The following is an 18325-nucleotide window of genomic DNA, read 5'->3' on the forward strand; positions in this document are numbered from 1 at the left end:
ACTCTCAGAGCTAAACTAAGTCAGGCGTTTACAGTGTACCTTACCTTGGAATAAAAAAAGGCTCGCCCCAAAACACCCTCGCCCCTGGTAAAATCCGACGACCTCGCAACGGTTGCCACCAGGCATTCCGAAACGTAACTAACCTCAGTAAAACTAAACCTACATCTAACCTTACGACTCGTGTTTTGGGGCGAGCCTTCCGGGCGGTTAGCGTACCTTGTACTCGAAGCAGGACACACAGAGGTAGCGTACCTTGTACTCGAAGCAGGACACACAGAGGTAGCGTACCTTGTACTCGAAGCAGGACACACAGAGGTAGCGTACCTTGTACTCGAAGCAGGACACACAGAGGTAGCGTACCTTGTACTCGAAGCAGGACACACAGAGGTAGCGTACCTTGTACTCGAAGCAGGACACACAGAGGTAGCGTACCTTGTACTCGAAGCAGGACACACAGAGGTCGCGTACCTTGTACTCTAAGCAGGACACAGAGGTAGCGTACCTTGTACTCGAAGCAGGACACACAGAGGTAGCGTACCTTGTACTCGAAGCAGGACACACAGAGGTAGCGTACCTTGTACTCGAAGCAGGACACACAGAGGTAGCGTACCTTGTACTCGAAGCAGGACACAGAGAGGTAGCGTACCTTGTACTCGAAGCAGGACACACAGAGGTAGCGTACCTTGTACTCGAAGCAGGACACACAGAGGTAGCGTACCTTGTACTCGAAGCAGGACACACAGAGGTAGTACCTTGTACTCGAAGCAGGACACACAGAGGTGCAGCAGCTCCAGCAGACGGTTGATCTGCAGCACGGACAGGTCAGACACCCAGCGCTCCAGCAGAGAGCCGTCGGCGTTCTTCAGCACCCACAGGAAGCACACCAGCAGAGTCCTGCTGCACTCTGCAGACAGAGAGCTGCACTGACGCCCCGCCTGAGGATGATGGACACACACACACACACACACGTTTGCATCACTATACTTGTGAGGACGTCAACATTTTAACCCATTTAGACTGGAGGGCGATTCTACAAATGCCTTCTAGATCAGTAGTTCTCAAACGCTTATTACAATTCAAAATGATTCAACATAATATAATATAATAATAACATTTCCGGTTGTCCAGAACCGGCACAAATCCTCATTTGGCATGCCTGACAAAGAACTCCATATGGGCGTATAAGGGACACATACATAATAACTGGGTGGGGCATTCATTTGACACACGTGTTCCACACCACCACAATAATGCGTGGCCTCACCCTTTGTTAGCCTTGATCACACCTGATCACCCCCCAACGGGCACTGTTCTAGTATCGCTAAAAGCACCACGTCTGTGTGTGTACGTCTGTAAATCCACGTAACTCGAGAACCGTTTGCCCCACCGACTTCAAATTTGACACATGCGTTCCAAACCACCACAGGGAGTGCAGTGCCCGGTGTCAAGTCCCGTCGGATCGCCGGTTGTCCAGAACCAGCACAAAAGCCTCCGCCCACACCTGGGCTGAGCAAGCGGTCCAGGCTGGTAATCCAGCCCGACAGTGCTGTCACTCAAATAATTGTGATTAACGATTTTAATGTGTTTCTGTCGTTCGGAACATTATAAAAAAAAAGAAGACATTTCAGTTTGGCTTTTAGCCTTCGTAAACAAAAGTTGCACTGGAAAGATATGACAAACACTATATTTTTAATATATTATCTATAATTTTAAGAATTCAACATGGAAATGATAGCAAAAATGTATTGCGATGATCTCAAATCATTGCCATTAGGCGATTATGTAATAATTGTGACTGTATGTGTGTGTGTGTGTGTGTGTGTGTGTGTGTGTGTGTGTGTGTGTAGAGAGACAGCACTGTCCTCCCATGTGGCAGACAGACAGACAGAGGCTGATCTCCGACCTGTGGGTCTGTGGTGCCCCCCCACCCCCCGAAGGAGCGACCCCACCGACCCCTGCCGCCATCACTCACCGCCGTGGGCAGGGCAAACGGGTTGGCTTTGGCGTGCGGCAGCGGGGAGCCGGCGATCGCCATGGCAACAGACTGACTGATGGTGTTGCCGCCGTCTGGGTCGCCGTCGTCGACGTAGGCGGAGGCGTGCCGGGCCCGGGCGGACGAGGGGTCTGTGGAGAAAAGGCACGTGTGATAAAACACAGACATGACGTTGTCCCACACCCGGAAGCTGTCAGGGCAGAAAACCTTGTGTTTCCATAATTAGACTTTCACATTAATGAACCCATCAAGACCTGAGGCCCATTCGACAAATGTCTAAAATCAGTAGTTCTCACACTTTCGAGATTTTGCAAAGAAATTGCAGATGTACAAGCTCGCAGCGTGGCACGAAGTGAGCTTGCCTTGTACATCTGCTATTTTTTGAATAGTCAACACAAAAATCTAAAATGACAAAATGCTTTACGGGTAAACTGACTGAAAAACTAGTGAAAATAGCTGATCTACAGGTTCATGATGAGACGCGACTCGAGGCTTGTGGGTCAGCTATTTTAGCTATTCCTGACACGTTTTGCGAGGGAAAGTTGAAGTCCGTCCGAGGATTAAAAAATATTGAACCACTGAAAAGTATATTAACAAGAGCTTGTGACTAAATAATAACTTACACTGGATCCATTGGAACACAGGTATTTTTTTCCATTTAATGAAAAGTAGCGGTTTTAGACAGACTGAAACCGTGTATGTCCAAAACAGTAAATAGAAATGACAGCAAAAAAAACATTGAAAAGGAAAAGCGACGTCCCTGCCCAACTAACCGCTGAAGTCGTGGAGCTGCGGCAGGCTGTCCATGGTGATGGGGATGAGTGGCAGGTAGAGCTGGGCGATGTGGGCCCTGACCTGAGGGTCGGTGTAGCGGGGGTCAGCGTCGTGGCTGCACAGCAACGAGTGGACCGCACTGATGGCCTTCTTATGGAGGAAGAACACTCTGGGGAATAGAATACCACTACGATAAGGACCTTCTTATGAAGGAAGAACACTCTGGGGAATAGAATACCGCTATGATAAGGACCTTCTTATGGAGGAAGAACACTCTGGGGAATAGAATACCGCTATGATAAGGACCTTCTTATGGAGGAAGAACACTCTGGGGAATAGAATACCACTATGATAAGGACCTTCTTATGAAGGAACAACACTCTGGGGAATAGAATACCACTACAATAAGGACCTTCTTATGAAGGAACAACACTCTGGGGAATAGAATACCGCTATGATAAGGACCTTCTTATGGAGGAAGAACACTCTGGGGAATAGAATACCGCTATGATAAGGACCTTCTTATGGAGGAAGAACACTCTGGGGAATAGAATACCGCTATGATAAGGACCTTCTTATGAAGGAACAACACTCTGGGGAATAGAATACCGCTATGATAAGGACCTTCTTATGGAGGAACAACACTCTGGGGAATAGAATACCGCTATGATAAGGACCTTCTTATGAAGGAACAACACTCTGGGGAATAGAATACCACTATGATAAGGACCTTCTTATGGAGGAAGAACACTCTGGGGAATAGAATACCGCTATGATAAGGACCTTCTTATGGAGGAAGAACACTCTGGGGAATAGAATACCGCTATGATAAGGACCTTCTTATGGAGGAAGAACACTCTGGGGAATAGAATACCGCTATGATAAGGACCTTCTTATGGAGGAAGAACACTCTGGGGAATAGAATACCGCTATGATAAGGACCTTCTTATGAAGGAACAACACTCTGGGGAATAGAAAACCGCTATGATAAGGACCTTCTTATGGAGGAACAACACTCTGGGGAATAGAATACCGCTATGATAAGGACCTTCTTATGAAGGAACAACACTCTGGGGAATAGAATACCACTATGATAAGGACCTTCTTATGGAGGAAGAACACTCTGGGGAATAGAATACCGCTATGATAAGGACCTTCTTATGGAGGAAGAACACTCTGGGGAATAGAATACCGCTATGATAAGGACCTTCTTATGGAGGAAGAACACTCTGGGGAATAGAATACCGCTATGATAAGGACCTTCTTATGAAGGAACAACACTCTGGGGAATAGAATAACGCTATGATAAGGACCTTCTTATGAAGGAACAACACTCGTACCTTTGGTACTGTTCCGTCTACATCACTGCTTCCCAAACAGTGCGTCTTTTCTTTTCTATTCAGACAGCCAGCAATGAAGACGCTCCCAAAAATAATTTAGTCTCTGCGACACATCTAGGGGCCGCAATCTGCGTTCAAAGATGTTCATAGAAGCTTTGTCATTGGTAGAAAAAAAAACACGGTCGCAATGACCAATCAGGAAGCAGACCAATGACAAAGCTTATAGGAAAATCTTTGAATGCAGATTGCGGCCCCTAGATGTGTCACAGAGGCTATTTTTTACGGAGTGTTCTACCCATTGCTGGCTGTCTGAATACCAAAAGGTCATTACAATTTTGACATATTATTGCTTATAGCAGCTTTAAGAGGTTAGGGGTTTGGGTTAGAGTTAGGCCTGATTTCTGCTTAGTTGCACTGAGGTGTCACGCACTGGAAAACAGCCGCCATTATTCAGCTATTTTGATGCCTCACAAGTATATAATAATACAAGTGTGTGTGTGTGCATGTGTGTGAGCCCACCCCTCTCCGTCAGGCTCCAGAATGAGAGAGAGCTCGCTGAGCAGCAAGCCAGACAGGAAGTGCTGCTGGCGGAACGGGACAGAGAGCTCAAACATGCTGGCCACGCCCCCGTCCTGAACCATGCTGGAAAACGCTGAACTCTGAGGACACACACACACACACACACACACACACACACAGACACAGACACAGACACACACACACACACACACACACACACACACACACAGAATGATGAAGACCATGTTGATATCATCGTCGTCATCATCATCATGAGGGAAGAATAACTTCTCTCGTGAGAAAAGAATAACAGTCGACAGTAAAAAGTGAGCTCAACGGGCTAAATATAATCTTAAAAACAGAAGGTTGAAAGTTGGGAGGATTTGGCAAGGAAATGAACATGCAAGAACGGATTACATCATCATGGTTACCTCACCCAGCTTGTGGAGATATGGTTTCACCAATTAAGGAAGGACAAATAAAGAACCAAACCAAAACCAAAGAAAATTTTAAGATCTTCCATAAATTAGAAAACAAATGTTTAAAAAGTAGTGAAAATAGCCAATCTACAAGCTCACAACTCGGCGCTTAGCGACACATTGTGAACTTGTAGATCGGCTATTTTCCACTAGATTGCACATGAGAGCATTTGGAATTGTAGAAAGCGTCAGTAGAAATGCATTGTATTGTATGTTGTACCTGTGAGGTAGTGGAGGACGTAGAAGGGGAGGGGGAGGCCGGTGGGCTGAGGGTGGAGCAGGGCAGGTTGAGGGTGACGTAGTGCTCGTGGCTGCTCACTATACGGGTGAAGTCCATCCTCAGGGCACTCAGAGAGCTGGGGTTCTGGGCCGTGTGCAGCATTTTGGCAATCTGAGAACGAACAGAGCACAGTTGGTGATATTCAGATTGTTTTGTCCATTTCCAGGAAAAGTAACAGTTTTGGAGGTACAAAGTTTCTCCCTGACAGAGAAGATATGTAGGAGTAATGGGAGTTAAGAGTAGTTGAATACGTCTGTGTGTGTGTGTGTGTGTGTGTGTGTGTGTGTGTGTGTGTGTGTATGTACCTGTTTGTAGTAGGTGCGGATGAGGTTGAACACAAAGCCACGGTCCATGAGAGACAGCAGGTCGTTGAGGAAGAAGGCCAGACTGCTGTTCAGTCTCTCCACAAGCTCCACATCCTGACAAGCAGACACAGATTATGTTAATGTTAATGACAGGCGCTAATGGTGCATCAACAACAACAGAGCAACATTAGCGCGTGATCTGATCGGGTGCTGCTGTTGACCAGCATTCTCCTAAAGGCCGCAATTTGTTTCTTGCTTATCTCTGGAACACTGGCTTTGCAACTTTTTGTTGGCTACTCAGCCCACTGAAAACAAAAAGGCACTTAGTTCCAAGTGAACAATCCATTTCTTGGTTTGCTCATGTAGTGCAGGGGTCTGCAACCTTTTTTAATTGAAGTGCCATGTTTTTAATTTCTACATAGTGTGCCATATCAACATAATTTGAATGGCACCACATAAATAATTCCAACATTTTGATTGTCCACAAATATAACCTTTTTAAATATTATTATAATGATCATTAGACTCAAGCAATAACCCGCCCCAGAGTTATAATTAATGTAGAATGCGCAGGGTGTAATTTACATACAAATGTGAAGGACTACATTTATTTGACTACATTGTTTTCAATAGTTTATTTTAAACCAAAAATACTCTCTCACAAACTTCTGCCAGTGAGCCAGTGATCACCCTCCTTTGAGCCAATGTTGGCACTGGTGCCTAAGGTTGCCTACCCCTGGTGTAGTGGGTTCCGTACCTTATGGCATCGACTGGCGATATCTGCACTTATGGCACAGACGAGAGCAGCAATGTCGTCCACGAAGCGGTCGGGGAAGCGCTGGCGTCTGGGAACATCCAGCCTGTTGGACAGGAACAAGTGATGGGACATGCTCTTTGTCTGGAACAGAAGAAACAAGACAACAACAGGACATTAGATGCTTTAGGAAATCACTGCCATTCTTATATATTCTTTATATAATATAGATCATTTTGTTTTTCAAGTAAAAGGCAACATAGACAATTCACCACCAGAGTTAGAGTTAGTGTCAACATGTCCTTGAGCAAGACTCTGAACCCCTAATTGCTCCCGATGAGCAGGTTGGTGCCTTGCATGGTTTCCGCCGCCATCGGTGTAATTGGTGCATTTATATAGCGCCTTTATCCAAGGCGCTTTACATAGATTGTGCATTACATTCACCCATTCACACACACATTCATACACCGATTGCGGCGGAAGCCATGCAAGGTACCAACCAGCACATCGGGAGCAATTTGGGGTTCAGTGTCTTGCCCAAGGACACTTCGACATGTAGCCAGGAGGAGCCGGGATTCGAACCGCCGACCCATGGATCATTGGACGACCTGCTCTACCTCTTGAGCCACAGTCGCCACGGTGTATGAACGTGTGCGTAATCTATGTAAAGCGCCTTGGATAAAGGCGCTATATTTATAAATACACCATTTACCACAGAATCTCTGAACAGGTAATGGATTACCAATGGACTCTGTATGTACTCATATATAAGATGTAACAATAAAAAGTATTGAATTATAGTCACTGTTGTAAAAAGAAATGACAGAAAAATACAAAACACAAACAATACATACACTCCCTCACCGTAGCCCTCTAATCAATCCCACTTCCACAGGTACTACCGGTACATTTTCTTCTTTTGTTTCATAGTTTTGGTAAATCACAGACGTTCAAATCACATCCAAATAATACATTCCACAATGCCTCTTCCAACTTATTCTGAAACGATCAAGATCCATGCACTTTGTGTATGAGGCAACTCCAGATGTTCCTGTGTGTCAAGTATGTAAGGTCGATCAAGTGGAACCAGTAGTGGAAAGTGATGGAGTACATTTACTAAAGTACTCTACCTAAGTACAATTTTGAAGTATTTGTACTTTACTTGATTAATTTAAATTTCTAATACTCCACTACATCTCGGATCCAAATATTGTACATTTACTTTACTTACATTTATTTGAAAACTTTAGTTACTAGTTACTTGTAGATCTGCTATTTTCAAAAATATTTGTATACATTTGAAATCTTGAAATGGCACATTCTGCATAGTGGGTACAGTACATTTAGAATTTCTACATTGCAGTATTGATACTTTTACTTAAAATAATGTGAGTACCACTGGTGTCAAGCATGTAAGGTTGATCAAGTGGAAGCGTTACTACTGACCATGAGCTGGAAGAAGAACCATGCCTGCTGCAGGGCGGACTCTCTCACTGCACTGGTGCTGACCACCCACTGCAGGGCCAGCTCCTCATGAAGCAGCTACGCAGAGACCAGCACAGCCCCCCCACACACACACACACCCAGGAAAAAACACACACAAACTATGTTCACTTCTCAGTTTACACGAGGAAAACAACTTGTGGTAAGACTAAGACTCAGCTGCACTACATACACCATTATAAGATTAAAGACTGGCTCCATTTGCTCCATTGAACTGTAATTGCGGCGTGTGGAAATTGATTTGCTCAACACCAACAACTCATTGGAATGAATGGGTCTGTCCTTAATTTTCATGAAAACGTTTGGAGATCAAAACAAAGTTTTTTCAAACTATGGACTGTGAAATAGTAAAGAACAAAGGGGCTTAAACACTGGCCATAAATTCCAGTAATGAAAAGGGAACAGTTTACACTTATTATGTTCTGCTAAATCCTACATAAGAAAAGTTCAAAGACTTCAATAACAAACGATCACACCCACATATAAATGGAAAAATGATGGACAACAATGAATGTTAAGACAATGTGTTAGTATGTTTTAGTGTTTATGCCAGGTTTACCTTCTTGGCAATCTGCCTTGTGGGAACTGAACAGAAGCTGGAGCTGTCCAGAAAGGCAGACATGCGATTGCAGCCGCGCTCACTTGCCTGACATGGAGTGGTGGTGAGGGTGGACAACACAGAGATGAGGAGGACAAACAGGATGTGAGGAAAGCATGGAGAAGAGATGGCTGCGCATGGCCAGAGAGCTCCTTCCTTCCTTTACAAACAAATGCTGCCATTTCTCCCAGTAAATCTATCGTCAGTCAAACTTAACTTCTTCACAGTGTGTTAATTTCTACCCGCCACGTTCGTATTTTGGGCCATGTCATAGCGAAAACATTTTCAAGGAGCAGCTCTATAATCTCACAATCTTTTGTGACCTTGTAGATCTGCTTAAGAATGTTCAATGTAAGTATACAATAGGGCTTAAGTGGTTGACAAAGAGTTTAACCCAGAGTTAAATTAACACGCAAGATTTTTTGCTGTGTTCAATGGGTTACTAGGAAAATGACCAAATCTTGACGGACATCTTTGACCCCACTGGTTTAATGTCTCTCACCAGTGGGATAGAAGCGGTGCACCCGCCAATTTCCTCAAGGCTTTAACCAAAGCTAAATAGAGCTTGAAAGGATGATCTCTGAAGAATGCACATAAACAGACAGACAGACAGAGAGAGGACACAGTGGGTCAGAGACAGGCAGTGGCAGACGGTGACAAAACGGTGACACACAGATTCAACCCCTGAGAATGGAGGAGACAGTCAGGCAGAGGCGGGCGAAATGGGAGGATGGTGGTGGTGATGTGGGACTGAGTGATTCTGGGATGGAGGCAAAAAGACGATGAGGGGTGAAGTTGAGTGTACTGTACAGGGATGGGAGGGAGGGGGGAGGGGAGGGTAGAGGGGCGGTTTGGCACCTGCTTGAGCTCACAGCTGGAGTTGGGGTTCCGACGTAGCACAGCTCGGGAGCCCCCGGGGGCGTAAGCAGAGTTTACCCAGGAGTGGGAGCGATCTATCCCCTGCCATCACAGCCACCAGACAGACAGGCACGCACGCACGCACGCACGCACGCAGGCACGCACGCACGCACGCAGGCACGCACGCGCACAGACAAAGAGCAGCGACAGGCGGGGAGGAAGAGAGGAAAGAAGGGAGATCACGATAAGGACAGATTAATGGAATAAGAGGAGAGGGAGGGAGGAGTAGAGAGTAGACAATAAACTAAAAGAACAGTGGAAGGGAGGGGGGGAGAAAAGGAAGCACAGGAAACACAACAGACAGAGGCAACACAGCGTGATTTGGATAATTGGCATCAGTAGTGCAATTAATTGTTGGTACAGAAGTTCATAGGCAGTTGAACTCCAGAGTTCTAAAGGTAAAAACTAAATACCTGTGAGAAGTTGGAACCTGTTGAAAATTACACCTGCACAGCAAAATCCAGTGGATTTTACTACAGTATACGTAGGTATGCACATGGTCAACAACATCAATCTTGAATGCACAACACAGGACAAAAGATAAGAGGCTGCCCCCTGTCATGACGACGCCAGGCCCAGAAAATGAATCCCAATGCATTTTTCCCATAGACATTTCAAAAAGTATTTATTTAAAGACGGTTACGCCACAGACAAAGCCAACTACAGTCGTGACAAATCATGACAATTACAAAGAAGAAAAACAACAAAAAAGTGTTGTAACCTGCCGTTTTTTTCTACTTTCTAATTCTTTGTTTGGCCCAAAACATTGTGTTTATTGTCATGATTTGTCACGACAAGAGTTGGCTTTGTCCGCGGCGTAACCGTCTTTAAATAAATACTTTCTGAAAAGTCTATGAGGAAAATGAACAGAGAATCATTTCCTGGGCCCTGGTAGGGGGCGGGACTGCGACGCTCTATATTGACCGATTTATACTTTGCTGCGTATAAATCAAAAGTTAAAACACAAAAACACAAGCTTGCTCTGACGTCTCACTATTCCACTGTCAAAAACAAATAAGCAAAGGCAATTCTGCTGACACGAGCTCTGGCTAAAGCAGTGGTTCTCATCAACCTGTGGGTCAGGTCAGGACGGTCAGGACCCCACATCATTTTGGGGGTCCCCAGAGGACAGTAAAGTGACTATGTAGTAAGGACTTTTAAGACCTTTTTAATACCTAAAATAAAAAGATAAGAAATGTAAAAAGACCATTACTGCATCAAAAGTAATCAACCAGAATATACTATAAAAACTGGTCAAACATTGGCCAAACATTGTTGAGCTTGTAATGCAGATTGGCTATTTTCATAACATATAGAGCGTCGCAGTCCCGCCCCCATTCAGAACAACGAGTGGACCAGGAAATAATTCCCAATTCATTTTCCCCATAGGCTTTTCAAAAAGTATTTATTTAAAGACGGGTTGTGACAGATCATGACAATAAACACAAGGTTTTGGGCCGATCAAATAATTAGAAAGAAGAAAATAAAAGGCAGGGTACAACACTTTGTTTTGTTTTTCTTCTTACTAATTATTTGATCGTCCCAAAACTATCATGGTCATGATTTGTCACAACTCGAGTTGGCTTTGTCCGCGGCATAAACGTCTTTAAATAAATACTTTTTGAAAAGCCTATGGGGAAAATTAATGGGGAACTATTTCATTTTACACTCTCAAGAGTTAAATTATTGTTAAACATCTGCATTACTTAAGTTAATTTGCAAGAAGAGAATGTAGAAGATTGTTATTTTTATTAGCCTGTTATCTCTCCTATGGTACCAACATCACATACAGCATGGAAATGTGGACATTATAGGGTCTGCAAGGCTAAATCACATAAAATGGTGGTCCGTGGCTCAAATGCCAAATAAATAATGGGCCTTGATATGAAAAGGGTTGAGAACCACTGTGCTAAACAACTACAATATACCCATGCATGCGGTCACCAAGGAGAGGTCCAGCCCACCTTGCTCCCTATGATGCGCTGCACCTCCTCGTCAGGAGAGGCAGGCGAGGAGGTTGCCAGGTCAGGGTTGGAGTTGCTGATACTCTTGGAGCGGGCCAGGTGCAGGCTGCTGGGCCGGGCCGTCGCACGCGATAACGTAGCATACTGGATGGGCATGTCATAGGCTGGGCTCCCGGCTATACAGTTAAAGAGGGATGGAGATATTTATGAGACAGTTTGTACACTTCGTCTACACCAGGGGTGGGAAACTTTGACGATCGAGAGGGCCACTATATTTCCACACTCACTCCAGAGGCCCACATTGCATATTACGGTCTAGTGTCTACAAGCTCAAAGCGCGCTGCACTGCGACACGTTTTGAGCTTGTAGATAGCTAAAAATATTGCTATTTTTTTGCTATATTTGAATTGAAATCCTGATTTTCTTTTTGAATTGCAATCCTGACAAGGAACATTTTTATTTAATTTCAAATGCATTTAGTTAGTCATGTTAACTTTATGAACTAAATACAAATACACTGGACATAAAGAAAAGACAAGAACATTTTAATACTAGTCATTAAGCTACATATAAGTAATTAAAGCAGGTCGTGTTTGCATGTTTGGAAATGTAACAGCTGAAAACAATAATATATGAGACCGACCAGTAGGGGTCAGCAGAGACTAAATTGGAAGAAAAGATTTAAAATTATTGGAAGAATGAATAGATAAATAGTGTGTGTGTGTGTGTGTGTGTCTGTGTGTGTATATATATATATATATATATATATATATTAGGCTGACAGGAAATGGGGAGAGAGAGAAGTGGAGTGACATGCAGCAAAATAAATACAAAATAATTGACGCTCAACGCAAATTGAAAACAGCCTGATCTGGTAATGATTAGAAAACGATACAGATATCTATTTTTGCAGGCTTATTGTAGCTAACTAACAGCTATTTCTCGGATGATCGACCGTTCATGTCAGTTGCCAAGGCGGCGGTTTATAAACCTGACATTCACAAAGGCTGGACCGTTCAGGGCAGCCGTGTTATATTGTTTACCACCCCGAAACGGTCCATAAACGGGGGATGTGAGGAACCCAGTCGAAACACAATTACATGACATTTCATGAAATGGAGTCGTAGAGTGAGCTGCGGTAAAGGTTTCAGCTATGGGGTGACTCACCATGTTTCGGCGGTGGGCAGGTGGATGTAGACTCACCATGGGGGTGTGTGGGGGGCTCGGCGGTGGGCAGGTTGATGTGTAAATTCACCATGGGGGTGTGTGGGGGGCTCGGCGGTGGGCAGGTTGATGTAAAGACTCACCATGGGGGTGTGTGGGGGGCTTGGCGGTGGGCAGGTGGTATAGACTCACCATGGGGGTGTGTGGGGGGCTCGGCGGTGGGCAGGTGGAAGCAGTAGTGGATGTATAGACTCACCATGGGGTGTGTGGGGGGCTCTGCGGTGAGCAGGTTGATGTATAGACTCACCATGGGGGTGTGTGGGGGGCTCGGCGGTGGGCAGGTGGTATAGACTCACCATGGGGGTGTGTGGGGGGCTCGGCGGTGGGCAGGTGGTATAGACTCACCATGGGGGTGTGTGGGGGGCTCGGCGGTGGGCAGGTGGTATAGACTCACGATGGGGGTGTGGGGGGGGCTCGGCGGTGGGCAGGTCGAAGCAGTAGTGGATGTATAGACTCACCATGGGGGTGTGGGGGGGGCTCGGCGGTGGGCAGGTGGAAGCAGTAGTGGATGTATAGACTCACCATGGGGGTGTGGGGGGGGCTCGGCGGTGGGCAGGTCGAAGCAGTAGTGGATGTATAGACTCACCATGGGGGTGTGGGGGGGGCTCGGCGGTGGGCAGGTGGAAGCAGTAGTGGATGTATAGACTCACCATGGGGGTGTGGGGGGGGCTCGGCGGTGGGCAGGTGGAAGCAGTAGTGGATGTATAGACTCACCATGGGGGTGTGGGGGGGGCTCGGCGGTGGGCAGGTGGAAGCAGTAGTGGATGTATAGACTCACCATGGGGGTGTGGGGGGGGCTCGGCGGTGGGCAGGTCGAAGCAGTAGTGGATGTATAGACTCACCATGGGGGTGTGGGGGGGGCTCGGCGGTGGGCAGGTGGAAGCAGTAGTGGATGTAGGAGGCCAGCAGGTTGTTGCGGCCGTGCTGGTCCTGGTTCCCCTCCAGGTTCTTGTGGATCTGGTTGACCAACAGGGATATTGCCTCGAAGGCTGCCCGGCCCAGGTTCACTGCAGCGTGAGAGTATAGGCCCGTCACAATTATTAGTATTACATAATCGACCCAATTATTGAGATAATAGTCACAATCGTGTTCATGTTGAATAAAAATAAATACAACTAAGTTGTATTTGTGTTTTTTGGCATTGAACATTGGAACAAATTATGTTCAATGTAAAAAAAAACATTGCAATTCTTTGTGACAATTAATGGTCAACTTAAATGTGTAATCATGGCAGCCCTATGTGAGAGGGGAGCTAATCAAGTCTGCCGAGATCCCTCGCTTGTACCGTTCGTTAATGAAGGCCTCGCTCACCGCTTGTACCGTTCGTTAATGAAGGCCTCGCTCACCGCTTGTACCGTTAGTTAATGAAGGCCTCGCTCACCTCTTGTACCGTTCGTTAATGAAGGCCTCGCTCACCGCTTGTACCGTTCGTTAATGAAGGCCTCGCTCACCGCTTGTACCGTTCGTTAATGAAGGCCTCGCTCACCGCTTGTACCGTTCGTTAATGAAGGCCTCGCTCACCGCTTGTACCGTTCGTTAATGACAGCCTCGCTCACCGATTTGTCCGGAGATGACGGGCGGGTAGACGATGAGGAGGATGAGCTTGGTGAGCAGCTGGTGGAGGAAGCGCACGCACGTGTCCAGCAGCGCCCCCCGCAGGCCGGCCATGCTGGCCTTCAGCTCGCCCTCCACGTTGGCCTCCGTGATGATGACGTCCTTCAGACGGTACGGGAACGAGTACTCCTCCAGAACATGCACCAGCGTGAAGAACTTGTCCAGGTGAGGATCCTAATGGAAATATAGATTATAGAACCAGTAATAAGTAAGAGAACATAAGTAATATACAGTTGGAGGCCATCGATATTGTCCTTTTCTTTTTGCTGAGGTTTGCGTGATCTGCGCAAAACCCCTTTTGGTGTTTTAAACATTATGTTATAATTTAGCTATTGAAAAATAGCAGATCTACAAGCTCATAGCGCGCCACCGAGTGGCGCGCTACGAGCTTGTAGGTCTGCTATTTTTGAAAAATCGTGAAAATATTTATTTCAGAAAACTGGAGGATTTAGAAGGATTTTTTTTACATTTTGAGGTCAGGCCTAAATGGGTCAAATGATAAGGGACAATATCGGTGGCACCCAACTGTAACTAGTACTCCTCCAGAACGTGCACCCGCGTGAAGAACTTGTCCAGCTGAGGATCCTACGGTGGCGCCAACATTACAAAAATAAATGGGAAATATTAACTAACACCAACCCTTTCCAAACGGGCTCTCCCTTATAGCTCAACAGTATAGGTTTTGGCGGTCACGTGGGGAATCTGAAGTCATATCCCATCGTTCCACATGAAATCTTATGCCGAAGCTCCACTGCAGCCATCGGGCGTCCGTCAGCGTTGCGTCATCGTAGTGAACGTTTCCTTTATAATCAATGAAGGGTGCTCCACCCTTCACATATTCACCACGGCAATGCGATGCAACGCACTCAGTGGAGCCCCGGCCTTACAGATAGCAGCTATAAAAACTTTTTCTGTACCTGAGTATGAACAGAGGACGCTGCCGTCACCTCCACGTTAAACACAGCCTTGTGATTATCCACCCACTTCATGCCAGGGAGCTGAACCTGGAATGGAGACAGACCGACATTCAACACCGTCACACACTCTGCCCGCTGAAGACAAACCGAGACAATTATGAGTCACGTGTTCGTCCGTGCGTCTCTCTCTCTCTCTCCCCGTTCCCCATGCATGCACGCTCACACACACACAGTCACCTCAGGGGTGAGGACGTGCACACACACAGTCACACACTCACATCAGGGGTGAGGACGTGCACACACACAGTCACATCAGGGGTGAGGACGTGCACACACACAGTCACATCAGGGGTGAGGACGTGCACACACACAGTCACATCAGGGGTGAGGACGTGCCACACGCACGCACGCACGCACACACTCACATCAGGGGTGAGGACGGAGTAGCTGGGTGGAGGCTTCTCCACAGAGACGGGCAGGCTGAAGGATCCGGTGCGTAGTCGACCATGCTGCATCAGAGGAATCCACTGTGGAGGGAAGGAACCAAGGAAGCAAAGAAAGGATGTCTTTAACCTCTGGCAAGGCAACATTTTGGAAATATATAAATGGGAGTCAGGATGTGTGTGGCGGTATTGAATCTAGCCCCTCTCGAGGGCGATGGCAACAGTAGTGTACTTACAGTAGGACTAGGCAATTAACCAAATATATGTAACGAATCCACACGAAAAGGTTCTAATATAGACAGTTGTAATATATTTCTTAATATCACCTAAATTGGTTAGTCTTATTGATTAACCACTTAAAGGGGAAAACCACCCATTTTCAACATTTTATTATGTCATTAATATACCTTAGAGCTGTTGTGTGGAAATAATAAAAAAGTCCCCCCATTTTGTGTTTCCTAGAACTGTAATCATGAAAAAAATCATTAACATGGTGAAACACATCTTGATGATGTCATCAAGTTGTGTTTCACCATGTTAATGATTTTTTTCAGACCTCTAGTTCTAGGAAACACAGAATAGGGGAACGTTTTGTATTATTTCCACACAACAGCTCTAAGGTACATTAATGACATAGTAAAATGTTGAAAATGAGTGGAATGCCCCTTTAAGACCTGTATTATACTTTGTTGTACAATGGCAGCATGCAAATATAGTGAGAATAGCCTACATTTAAATGAAAATGAATAACGTTTTAATTCGTGGTCGTATCATATGGCCCAGCAGGCATAACTCACAGTGTAGCCCACGGGCGCCTCCAGGGGGGTGTTCTGTTTGGGCTGGCAGCTGATGTGATAGAAGGTGAACAGCAGGTGGTGGTTGTCTGTCAGGTTGGCAGGAATCTTCATCTTCATCTCCTCGTAGAACTCTGGAGACCTGGTTAGACGGGAGAGGAGACAGTGCTGATCTGACAGGGGGAACGGCTCAGGAAGTCTTAAACACCATGGCTGCTCAGTTCTCAAACTGTTTCATGTCAAGGAAACCTACATTGATGTTTTTTGGCAGCAGATATTTTTTGTAGAGACGTCATAGGAGAGGATTCTTAAAAAGTATTGTTTGTTTGGAATGTTTTAGAATTCTTCAAAAATAGCAGATCAACAATAGTACTTGTTGCATCGTGAGCATAGTATAATAAAAGGGAATCTTCAAAGATACCCTTTTATTATATGCACTTTTGTCCTACGCACCCGTCACCAACCTTTTGAGGTGTGCTGTGCATCGGTCTTTTTCTATAATAGACAAAGTATAAAATATAGGGTAAAAGTGATTACATTGACTTTGATGCCATGCAAACTAATGCTAATCCTGGTCTCCACCAGGTCGAAGGCATGGGGAGAGAGTATGTTTTGCCCGTGAACAGCTAATCTCAGGCACCGTTAACCCGGTCGATGCCACATTTTGCACACACTCTCCCTGGATGCCAACGATGAACCTCTGCCCCAAAATTTCCAAAACGGCCTGTTATAGCGCCACCAGGAGGCCAACTTTTGAGAAACAATTTTTTTTTATATTACTCCTCCAGATTCTGTCCAAAAATCCCACAAATCGTTACACACCATCTCTATAATCAGTCTGTTCAAGATGGATCTGTCCGATATTTCTTATTCCATCCTAATTGGCTAACATTGGCCTTCAACGTTTGCAGGATTGGCCCTTTGGAAACATCATGAATGCAGCGTGCAATTTACGTGAAATCTTTCACAGACTTTCCAACTAGGCTGAGGAATATATCCCACCCTTTTCACATTGGCCTGTTATACCAACAGGTGGATTTTTGCAAAACACATTTGGGAACAAAATGCCTCAAATCATCCAATCCAAATCAATGGTGTAAGAACAAAATATGGCACCCTTTTCACATTGGCCTATTATAGCGCCACCAGGAGGCCACAACCTGACCTGGAAAAGTGCCCCGAGGGGCACTTTTTCTAGTTTAGCTGTGGACCCCTCTGAAACCCACTTCTCCCCGTACATACTGTCGTTGGGAGAACTTATTACCAATCACAGAGTCAATTTTCATTTCTATGCTGATGAAACCCAACTATATCTTTCTGTAGCTCTAGATGATCCCTGTGCTTTAGACCCGTTGTTGACCTGTCTGTCTAGCATCAAATGCTGGATGAGTGAGAACTTTCTCATGCTAAATGAGGATAAGACAGTTCTCATAATCGGTTCTAGTGAGCAGAAAGAATCAATAATAAGCAGACTTGGCAACCTGGCTGTAGAAAGTAACAGTACAGTAAAGAACTTGGGGGTCATTATTGATTCTGAATTTAATTTTAATTCACACATTAATCATGTTACCAAGATTGCCTTTTTTCACCTTAGAAATATTGCACGAATCAGAGTCTATTTGTCATTGGACGATGCAAAAACGCTAATCGACGCCTTTGTTTTTTCTCGTCTTGATTACTGCAATGCACTTTTTTCTGGACTGCCTAAGAAAACAACTGACAGATTACAACTTGTCCAAAATGCGGCAGCCAGAGTTTTAACTAAAACTAAGATGAGAGAACATATTACTTGTTTATAAAGCTCTCAATGGTCTCGCACCTTCCTGCCTAAATGTGTCCCAAACCACCCCCTAAGGTCTTCCACTGCTGGCCTGCTAAAAAATACGGTGAAGGAGCTTTTTGCTTC

At 45.4% G+C, this 18325-nt stretch overlaps 1 protein-coding gene across 3 annotated transcripts in view; it reads right to left on the reverse strand.

The window, feature by feature from the left end:
* dock6 (dedicator of cytokinesis 6) overlaps nucleotides 1-18325 on the reverse strand; it is a 62858-nt gene that overhangs the window by 13231 nt on the left and 31302 nt on the right. The window contains exons 17-32 of one of the 3 annotated variants that reach the window (XM_079519396.1): nucleotides 16423-16561; nucleotides 15608-15709; nucleotides 15183-15269; nucleotides 14208-14439; nucleotides 13494-13658; nucleotides 11428-11603; nucleotides 9404-9505; nucleotides 8507-8593; nucleotides 7891-7986; nucleotides 6448-6588; nucleotides 5691-5804; nucleotides 5326-5496; nucleotides 4627-4766; nucleotides 2767-2936; nucleotides 1973-2124; nucleotides 753-935 (exon numbers count right to left, since the gene is read on the reverse strand). In XM_079519396.1, coding sequence (XP_079375522.1) covers nucleotides 753-935; nucleotides 1973-2124; nucleotides 2767-2936; nucleotides 4627-4766; nucleotides 5326-5496; nucleotides 5691-5804; nucleotides 6448-6588; nucleotides 7891-7986; nucleotides 8507-8593; nucleotides 9404-9505; nucleotides 11428-11603; nucleotides 13494-13658; nucleotides 14208-14439; nucleotides 15183-15269; nucleotides 15608-15709; nucleotides 16423-16561 — 2257 coding nt within the window. The remainder of the gene's footprint in view (nucleotides 1-752; nucleotides 936-1972; nucleotides 2125-2766; nucleotides 2937-4626; nucleotides 4767-5325; nucleotides 5497-5690; nucleotides 5805-6447; nucleotides 6589-7890; nucleotides 7987-8506; nucleotides 8594-9403; nucleotides 9506-11427; nucleotides 11604-13493; nucleotides 13659-14207; nucleotides 14440-15182; nucleotides 15270-15607; nucleotides 15710-16422; nucleotides 16562-18325) is intronic. The other 2 variants (XM_079519398.1, XM_079519397.1) reach the window with 2 other exon arrangements.

The sequence above is a fragment of the Electrona antarctica genome (genome assembly GCF_951216825.1).
Source record: "Electrona antarctica genome assembly, chromosome: 14".
Lineage (NCBI taxonomy): Eukaryota > Metazoa > Chordata > Actinopteri > Myctophiformes > Myctophidae > Electrona > Electrona antarctica.